At 39.4% G+C, this 10,945-nt stretch overlaps 1 protein-coding gene across 1 annotated transcript; it reads left to right on the forward strand.

Annotated features, from left to right (window-relative positions):
- Positions 1 to 3,341: 3,341 nt before the first annotated feature.
- On the forward strand, positions 3,342 to 6,287 carry LOC118733384 (achaete-scute complex protein T8). Its single transcript, XM_036462749.1, has one exon. The coding sequence runs from the start codon at positions 3,819 to 3,821 to the stop codon at positions 5,979 to 5,981; it is 2,163 nt and encodes a 720-aa protein (XP_036318642.1). The 5' UTR covers positions 3,342 to 3,818; the 3' UTR covers positions 5,982 to 6,287.
- Positions 6,288 to 10,945: the final 4,658 nt, after the last annotated feature.

The following is a 10,945-nucleotide window of genomic DNA, read 5'->3' on the forward strand; positions in this document are numbered from 1 at the left end:
AAACTTTTTTGCTATATACTTATCAAAATATGTAGCAGATAGGTATGAATGTACATATACTTGTACATATATATATGATATACTATACTGTTTTTTAATTTAACTGGAGAATGTATTTGTATGTATTTTTCCCCCGACTAAATGCTAAGGTACAATATTATTAAATACTCGCACATAAGCCATAAAGGTGGGCAAATGCATTAATACACATACATACATACATACATATCTTTCAATGTACAAATATATATGTACGTATGCATGTTTGTTATAATGATATACAATCGGGTTTGAGCCACCCCTAGGGCAGGCGCATTAGCCACTCACACATATGTATGTGAAGGTATAGAACATTTCAGAGGCGAGCAATTTGAAGCAGAGAGGAGGTGTACAAAATCAGATGTCAGTTTTCTCAGCAGAGCAGTGGCAGCGAGTGTGGAAACGGGTGGCGGCCACGCAACCGCAGCCAACTTCAACATATGGAAAATACGGCTAAAATAAGGGAAGGGGAGACTATGCGGACGATAGCTTATGGTGCTACAAGATATTAATGCTCTGGCACCCAACCTAGGGGTTGAAATACATTTGTACCCACTTGCATATGCTCACACATACATACATACATATATACATACGTGCATATGCGCTCGTGCGCAAGCGTTTGAGGTGTAGCGCTGCTGTTTGGCACTGCGCATGGGTAACATTAGCTGAGCTGTAGTGAATTATTTATATACATACATTAGGGTGAATCACCAAAAAAAAAAAAATCTGTTTTCCACTGGAATTATAAAATATACCGGTACAAGAACCGGTTCTTGAGTACCGGTTAAAATAATGCAATTCATTTATGCTAAAGGATACAAATATTACAAAAATATGACGAATCCATAATACAAAAAGTAAAGGGTGTGTTACTGAGATCAAATTCAAATATCCACATGTATAGTGGTGGAACACTAAATAAGGTCGCGACATTCTATCAAGTTTTGACTACTTTTCTTTTGCTTATTAAATATTTATTTTTTTCAACCCTATACATAAACGCAAGTTTGAAACTTTGTACAAAAATTATGAAAATTCTGCAAAGTTTCGTCTAAAATGCAAACTTTTTAATAAGAATTTCTAAGAAATTTTTTTTAAATTTTAATTTGATTTTTGGCAATTTTTCATAGATTTTCATCCATACAAAGTATATTGGACAATTATTTTCTTTTTTTGTATGAAAGAAAATGTGTTCAAAGCGAAATTAGAACAGTTTTAATAAACTTTTTTAAGGGTTGGACAAGTGGTCAGCCTAATCGAGTAGACAAAAATAGCATACTAAGAATTTTGCATAAGAAGTACTTTGGGTAATGGAAATTCAACAAAACCAAATGGAGTCTACTTCTGAAGGCTAGTAAAATGCGTAAACAATTTTGGGAATATCAACACTGTAACAGAAATTTTTTTAGAAGTAGATATATAAACCTTATTTCTTTATGCTATTTTAACAAAATTTGAGTTGTTAAATGAAACAGTAATAAAACGCTGTATTAGCTCATTTTCTTCATGTCATCGAACATACTTCGTATGGAAAGAAATGACTGGCACTGTCAAGAAAAAAAAATTGCCAAAAATCAACGGTAAGTTCTAGCTGCTTCAAACTTATACTAGAATTAAGTGGGCTATAAAACTCCATACTCAGAATCTTTCTAAGAAATCTAATTAAAAAGCTCGAAATTTACCAGACGCCATACTGGATCCGCAATTTTTAATTTTGCAATTCTGACAGCGGATTCGTATTTAACGACCCTGAAAACCCACTAGTACAAAATTTCGAATTATTTCTTTAAAGCTTCGAATTTTGGCCGCACTTTTGGATTTCGGCCGCACTGTGCGACGGGGCGGTTCAAAAACCAATTTGCAGCCCTGGATTTAGGTGAGCTAGACCGATATGAAAATACCTCCAAAAACCAGGGACCGTAACAGTTACAATTTTATTAAAAAAAATCGCTCTTTAACAATTATTTTTTGACTTTTACTAAATTACTCCTTAAATAACCGTTGTTTGTGACTTTTATTTTATAAATCCAAGATAACAATTATTTTTGATTTTTACCTAAATAATCTGCAAATAACATTTATTTTTGATTTTTAAATTATATGTCTTACATAACAGTTATCGAAAACTTTTATTTATAGAATTCATAAATAAAAATCAGTCACTGACCTTAATTTTTTAAATTATACTTATAAAAATCATTTGTATAAGTCGTAGTAAACTTTTGTTTCCCAACACCTTCTTAACTGCGAAAAATGTTAATGACTTTTATACGAATGATTTAAAAAGTAAAAGTCACTGCCTGATTTTTATTGATGATTTTTATAAATAAAAGCCTTCAATAACTGTTATCTAAGACGTATAATATAAAACTCAAAAATAATTGTTATTTTTTTAGTTTTGCATAAAAATTGCAAATAAAAATTTATTTTCAAATTTGAGTCTCGGTGAAAAAAGAAATCGCTGGTTATGTATCACTTAGTTGTAGAGCATTTCCTTCATAGTGAAATTTTCCATGACAGTTTTCATCAATAACTGTTATGTTCGGTCCCTGCCAAAAACTCATTGTATTTTATTCTGTTGATGCAATTTTTAAACATTTTTATGCAGACCTTTTAAACTACATTTTTTCTATCATCTGAGTTGATTTTCTACAAAATTATTTTTAAAAAATAATTTTATTTACATGTAAAAAACTAGCTTTTTTGAGAGTTTCACGCAATGTTTTGCCGAAATATTTTAGCGGAAGTCTTAAAGTAAATTGTATATTTCCCTTGGAAAAACAGTACTAACTCCTTTTTGTATGGATAGTGGTGCACCCTAATATACTTACTTTTTATTTGTGGAGAACCGAAATTGAATTTAGTTGCGCTATGGTTGTCTGTGTGTGACTATGTACTTCTAGCAGCTACAATAAATTCAATTTACGGCGCATTGTTGTGCTGCAGACATTATTGTTGTGCTACCTTTGTGCGTAGTACATACAAACTTGCATACATTTTAGCTTATATAGAGAATCATCGGGCGTCAACTGTGGCAGAGCTAGAGCGCCAGGATAATTTTTGTTGTTTATTGTACGGCGTTTGCATTGTGCCACAACACCAACAGTCACCGAAGTCATTTCCTGCATTTTTTGGTGGATGGATAGATGAATGGCATTACGCTCAGCCACTATGCTCTACGCTCGATCAAGTATACAGCTATGATGTTTTTGTGACTCGCACAGCGTTGCAGCGCCGCTGCCTTACGCGTTGCTTTGCGGTGTGCTGTGGAGTGGTGTGGTGTGGTGTGGTGTGGCAAGGCAAAGCAAGGTAGGACGTTTGTTGCGAGCGACGCCCCATGACATTTCATTGCAAGACATCGGGCACGCGACACACAAGCAAAGCAGCAGCTGTCCTACCAACAGGATCAGTCAGAACACTCACCTCGCGCACCAACAAAAGTGAGTGCACAAACGAAGCATAGAAGTAGCTCTAGCAACCGCCGAAGCGGCAGCGGCAGTAAAGTCAAACGAAAATTTCGGTTGTATTTTGTAAAAATTTTCAAGTCGAAACGGTGTATTCGTAAACGGGCCAGCGAACGAGCTGGTTGTGGCGGGAAGATAGAGACAAAACAACAAAAAATAATAAATTTTAGCGAGGCAAATCAACTAAAATCAAGTTCGAACCAACCGATTGTTTGTATACATAGTATATTCATCTGCAAGTGAAAGACATAATCGACGTGCAGGCGCGCTAATTAGCAGCTACGCTTTAAGTGGCGCCTACTCGGCCTACTTATGGCACTGAGCATACTCAGCTACAACCTGCCGCAAGGCTTGAAGATGAGCGCCAACAATAACAGCAGCAGCAACCTTTGTGCCAGTCCGCCCACTGGCGATGAGAATTTGCTCAATAATGGAGGAGTTGTAGTAGGAAACGGGTGTACAACCATCAGCCTTGGCAAGTCTTTTAGCCGTATAACCATGCAAAATGTGCTGAGCGAGAGCAGCGGTAATGCGCTGAATATCACCAATAACGGCAATGTCAATACCATCGTACGCAAGATCAAGGATTTCGGCATGTATGGCAGCGTAAATAATGCGGGCACGCTTAGCGCTACGATTGGTGTGCGCAAGCGCACCGCTAACGAGATGGCTGTGATGAAGTCAATTGAGAAGGCAGAAGGTGAAAGTAAAGCTGAGAAACCTAAGGTACCCAGCAAGCGTCCAAAGGTCGTCAATAAGGATGAGAATGCACGCGAAAAGACGCCTAAGAATGCTACCCATAAAGTGGCAGCTACAAGCGCGAATCGCTTAAAGCCCAACACGCCCGGTGCGAAGAAACCCGCTGGCACTCCTGGACGCAAAGGTCTGCCGCTGCCACAGGCGGTGGCGCGCCGGAATGCGCGTGAACGCAATCGCGTCAAGCAAGTGAACAACGGTTTCGCAGCACTACGTGAGCGCATACCCGAAGAGGTGGCCGAGGCGTTCGAGGCACAAGGCAATGGGCGTGGCACCGTGAAGAAACTGAGCAAAGTGGAGACGCTGCGCATGGCTGTCGAGTACATACGCAGCTTGGAGCGCCTACTTGGCTTTAATTTCCCCATCGGCAGCGATCGTGGCCTATCACTGATGCATGGCGGTTCATCGAGCGATGACAGCTTCACTTTCATCAAAGACGAATTCGATGCGCTTTCGCCGCCGCTTGACGACACAAATTTTGACGATACTTTAAGCAACTACGACGTGGAGGAGTATCTAAATAACACAAACTTTGGCAATCAATCGATCTCACAACCGACCGCCGACGCGACCGATGCGGACGCCTACGAATTTGACTTGCTACCGAACCTAACGACCATCAATGGCATGCAGTATATACGCATACCGGGCACCAACACCTATCAGCTGCTCACCCCAAATGCACTCTTCATGGGCAATGCACCGCACTCGCCGCCAAACTCCAGCCTTGATGATGAGTCCTTTCAGGCTTTAATCGACACTAATTGCCTAAGTCCTGCAGCAACAACATCATCGCCACATATTTCGCCGTCGTTGTCTGCAACATCAATTAACGCTGCACCTGCCGCGATGGCGGACGCATTACAACGGCACCCTGCTGCGGCCGCGCCGACAGATGGGGAGACACGCGAAGAATGTGTAAATGTAGCGGTTGCCGGCGCATTATCGCGATCGCCAGTGCAATCATCCCCAACGATGCGTTCATCATTACATCAGCAGCAGCGGGAGCAGCAAGAGCGGGTGCAACAACTGTGTCAGCCACAAACACCAACGCAAGGGTCAGCCAACTTATCACCTGCCGATAATGATACACTTTTATTACAGGCGTGTGCCACAACGACGGCCACCGCTGATGATTGCGATGGCAATGAAGACGATGCAAACGAACGCCGCCGCCAACAACAGTTTGTGGCATTGGCAACCACCCCTACAACGTTGTCGCTGCAGTCGCCGCACGCGATTAAGCAGGAATTCAATGATACATTAACGGACTTTGTTCCCTCGAATGTGTCGCCTTCATCCGCGGAGAATTTGTCTGCGGGCGGCGCAATGTTATTCCAACAACAATTGCAGGAACGTTTATTACTTAACCACGCGCCCTTGTCCACAATGTCACCGCCGTCGGAACGTTGCAGTTCACGAGCCACGCCAACGAACGTGGCGACGACCCCAATGATGGTATTTGTGCCCACCGGCGCAACAACCCCAACCACGCCCGGACTGCCATCATTCTATGGCACTGATGCGGACAATTCTTATTACGAAAATACGAATATCATTTTGAAGAAGGAGTACAACAACGCTCTGCTTGATGCGGTCGCAACTGTGGCAGCAAATGAGACGTTAGGCGGGCTGCCCGACGAGAATATTATCGAGGTGTTGGATTGGTGGGAGGCGCATACGCCAAAATCAGATGGTGGTGGTGGTGTGCTGCTGTAGAAATGGAACTGCTCAGCTGTTGATGGCACGATGGGGGTGAATGGGTGGGAAATCTATTTGTAAAATTTCGCATTTTTTTGCGAAAATTGTTGATGACGCTTACATTTTTCGAAAATGGCACCAGTTAGTTATACGATAAGAAGTAATATATTTTATACTTAAAAACATGCATTTATTGAAATATAAGCGATTGATTGTAAATATACTACTTTCCTTTTTTTAGTTAATACTAGTGTTGTAAACAGTAAACGAAGCAAAACAAACATTTACTATAAGTTTTTCGGAAGACATTTCATTAAGTTTATGTGAATATGAATAAATTGGTTTTGGTTAAGTTATAGTTAAATTATTTTACTTGCATATTTGTACTGATGAAATCTCAAATAAAACATATTTTTACAACATTAATTATTGCCTTTTAGTATCTCTAACGCAATGTTAAAAAACAAACCTTAAACTAAAATACACTTACAGATGGATAAACTTATTTGATAAAATTCAGAAAATCTAAATTTTACTTCAATGGAATTCGTATGTTGCGAAAAAAATTCAAGTCATAAATAGAGACTTTAAATTTTGATGAGAGTTTTCGAATAATCCTGTTTTTAACCTCCTTTAGTTACCGATAAAAGATTTTTAATTTTCTTATTGAAATTTTAAAATTAAAAACTTCACGAGCCCGATTAAATCTTAGTACATATTCAGCTTTAAAATCACACAAAATATTTGTTTTTACCTTTTGCTTGAATAATTAGCAAGCAACTACAAAAAACTTTAGAAAATGTAGAAAGTTCCAGGTTGGGTGGTGCGGATGTCGATTTTTCTCTTCTTTTATTTATCACTAATAAAAGCTTGCCTTAAAAATTTTTGTTTTTAATTACTCACTTTTACATGATTTTTTTTTCCAATTTCACCACGTTTTTCTGGAGCTTGTGGAATCTTTATATCTACGGACTCTTAATCAGCACAAAAACATCTATCAAAAATAGCTTTAACGTTTGCTGCACCAAAATTAGTGTTGCCCTGTGCTATCCAAGCCCAATATGTTTGGATGTGAGGCCATTACAAATGCAACAGAAACGTCTTACTCATATTTATCATCGTTAAAACTTTTGCACATAGAAATATTTATGTAAATTTTACATTAGAATTCTAAGTTTAGTTCTCGAATCGAAAACTATTAGAATTAAATGTTAGTCCACAGTTGGATATCTAACATTTTTCTCGATAATGAGAACTAAATCCCTTTTTTGTTGATCTCGCTAGGTTCTCTAATCATCTTCTAACCTTCTACCCCAGAGAAACACTTTAGAATTCGAATCGTTCTCTAACCTAAATGTGTGTTGGGCATTAGGCAGTTTGATATGATCTTTAGCCTATAATTTTTCTTCTAGGCATGCTCTCAAAGTTCCGCCCCTAAACTTAGTCTCAATGCAGGTATATGTTCATATTTGTTCACCCTGACTAACCCACGAATTTCTGGGTGCTGGTCGAACAGTTCAGACTTATTCTTTACGAAAGCCATCTGAAGATAGCCACGTCTTTTCACCAGAAAGTATGGCCGCCTGGCCGTCTTCAAGTAAGTAGCGGTCCATACTATTAAAATACAAATGTACATCCACAGTAAGTTGGGTAAGTAGAGCGTTGTTCTTAGGACCCGTCACATAATAATTAATTGTTAACATACCATACGACAATACTTCTGAGATATTGTAAGGTTTGACTACGTTAGACGATAAAACTCTTTTTATTTGGTACTACAACCGTTTACCGATTTGCGCAGCCAACGAACAACTTGCGTCAGTAGTTTAACCATTGTGTTCGCTTGACTAACTTTACATATCCATGTCGTTAAAAAGCTCTCATGGTTTGAAATTCCACCTTTTTTGGAAACCCGTCGCCCAGTCGAACAGGGTCATATGTAGATCTCGCTTCACCCCACACATCTGTGTTAGTTTTTCAATGATTTCAAATTTAGATAGGGTGACGTAAAGACTGCTTCCCTTCGGGCTGTCAAAGTTAGTATTAAACTCGACGAAAAGGTCGTCGTGGGCCGATGTGCTTCAAGGATTTGAAATGCCAGGCAAATGGTATTGTTTCCAGGTCTGTAGCCACAATTGTGAGGTCCAGTCAAATTCTTTCACGTAGCATCGTCAACAGGACTGATATTCCAATCTTCGGACATGTATACATAAGCTGGTTGAGAGGAATGACATGAGCAGGGATGACTATGTCCAGGTACTTCTTCATAAAACCGGATACCTGTGTCTCCATTCAGAAGCCTTGAGAAGTGTTCGCTCCGATGAAAAGGCGAAAGCAGCCTCGTACTGGAAATCTCAATCCAGGTCCAATTAAAGAAGCGGTCTTAAATTTTGAGCAGAACCTTTCTGATTGGCGAGCTGTACGGTTGTGGGGGACTTTGGTAAAGTTATTGGCCCTACCGCTGGTCATTAGGCTAGTCCTGCATCTATCCCCAGAAAGCTCACAAGACGCTATTTTCCCAGTGATGATATTATTACTTCAGGGCATGTATTGTGGCTACTGTCCTTGTTTCCTTTTCCTTAGGGACGCTAGACTCCTGTTGCTGTTGGTTGTTGGGTTGCTGTTTTGCCTAACGCAGATTTACCATGACTGTTGATCGTCGATGGCGAAGAGCAGGTGAGATGCAAGTAACAGCTTTTGAAATGCTTGATTCTAAGTGCACTCTGAACAATCCATGGGAAGATGGATCATGCAGTTTTCACCAAATACTGCAAGCTTAATGTGTTTAACATAGCCTACAAAATAGCAAACAGAGAGGCTTCTTCTACGAAGCTATTTTTAAATTTAAGTTTATTTTTTTTCTAAAATATGTGCTTTTTGAGGACTCCATATTCAATTCGGTTTTCAATTCCCCCGCCAATTCCCAACATTTGTTATGCCATAACCAACTAACAAAGCAAATAACCTATCTGCTCATATTTTTCAAAATAGCTTTAAGTTTCTTTGGAAGAGTTAATGGGATTACAGTCGAAGGTTTCCTTCATAAATCTAACCAAATATTAGACTTAATGATCGGGTTAATATAATTGAATAGGCTATAAAATAAAGAAAGAGCACTTAAGAGAGTCCTACATACTTTCTACATACATACACACATACATATATAAAGAAAAGAGCCGTTAAAAAGTTGATTTTCGTTTTTATTTGCTGTTGTGGAAGTAAAACACGAACCGCGATCGGGACAACACAACAACAATGAAACCACAACCAAGCCAAACATTGACAAACCGGAAACGACCTGCAACTATTAAGCGACAATCATTAATGGAACAACAACATGCAACAGCAATAAAATTAATGAACGAAGCTAAATTTTTATACGATGTATTTATGTACATATGTATGTATATGGGTTGGTAACATTTGTTGGTGGCTTATGGAAATTCGTAGACATTTTATGGAAAGCAAATTATGAGAACAAAGTAAACGTACCAGGGTCCTGCAGGGAGGCAGTCATTAAGCGGCGAACAGGATATACATACAAATGTATGTAGCCATGTACATATATATTATATGAAAGCAAAGCAGCTTTGCACTAACAGTAATGTCCCAAATAAGCAAATTTATGTAAGAAAACACTTACATGCATATGTATGAGTGAATATTTTTGTCCAACGGTTTTCAAAAAAAAAGAAAAACGTTTTTTCTCACTTTTACCCTGCTGTCTTCCTCGGATCATTATAATCTTTGTATGCGTCCAAGCATGCAAAACCATATGGCAGCGCTGGCCGCCTAAGCACCAAAAGGGAGTAGTAGTAGCTGACATTTATAGTAGAATGCCGGATGACAGTGAAACGCTCGTCGCCTTCAAGCGATAAATGCTAAGTAATGCACGCAGGAGCAGCCGAATGAATGCCTTACATGTCCCGGTGACAACAGCAAGGTAAAATATTCAAATGAGTCGAGCAGTCGCAGGCGCAGGCGCAGGCGCGCAGTCCCATCAACTGATGAGCGAAACGACCGCTGACGATTACAAAGGCGAAAGGTCTTTCTCATAGATAGATAAGAATGCATGCTTGTATGTACATTTAAAATTTTACCTTTGCGCTCATAAAAATATGAATTTATGAGAGATGTACATAATCATCAAAATTATGAAAGCACCGCTAACTATCAAATATCCTGTGAATGTTCTGCAAAATGATGATACTGTTATATGTATTTACGCATGAAAACGCCATTAGAGTATATTTTATTATATAAACACATATAAATAAGTTAAGCGTATGTATGCGCATGCGTACATAAATATCCAATCCAAATTGATGAGAGTGTTGCGCATGCGGATCGACGCAGGCAACAACTACGCGCATTAAGCCCAAATTGCCTTGAGTGCATGACTGTCTAAAATATTGGCCGTCACATTGACGCGCAGCACTGTCTGGCTTTATCACTGATGGACTGACTGCCTATGTACATATCTATCAGAGCGCGGTCTTTCCAAAACACTGCACATCGCTGTTGGGTTGTTCGGTATTGTCGAGGATCAGCGCACAAAATACAAAAAAAAAAACACACACACACTCACTGGTATAGCCATTTGCCATAGTGTCCTCCAACAACACCAAAAGAGGCCAACAACAACAACACCACCAGTTCGGAAATAACACGGCCAACAAACTGCTCAACACCGATCGCGCTTATTCGATGGCGCGTTTTGAACGTGGGAACTGCCGCGCTGACTGCATTTGTATGTATGTATTTACCTTTGATGCATATGCACGTGTATGTGTGCTTCAGTCGCCAAGTGTCCTTTTCCCAGGAGTTGGGTGTTCGATCTTCCCGTGTTCTTTTAAATTTTTTTTTTTGTTGTTTTCGCTCTGTTGATATTTGTTGTGCTTATGGTTTTTGATCTGCTTTTCAAGTCTCGACAGCAATTCAATGCTGCAAGGCATATTTATTTAGGCGCGGTGTGTTTTTTT

This window comes from Rhagoletis pomonella, unplaced genomic scaffold, assembly GCF_013731165.1.
Source record: "Rhagoletis pomonella isolate Grant_MI unplaced genomic scaffold, Rhpom_1.0 Rhpom_scaffold_00002, whole genome shotgun sequence".
Taxonomy (NCBI): Eukaryota; Metazoa; Arthropoda; class Insecta; order Diptera; family Tephritidae; genus Rhagoletis; species Rhagoletis pomonella.

Coding starts and splice junctions, on each gene's coding strand:
- LOC118733384 (XM_036462749.1), top strand. CDS start 3,819: ATGGCACTGAGCATACTCAGCTACAACCTGCCGCAAGGCTTGAAGATG.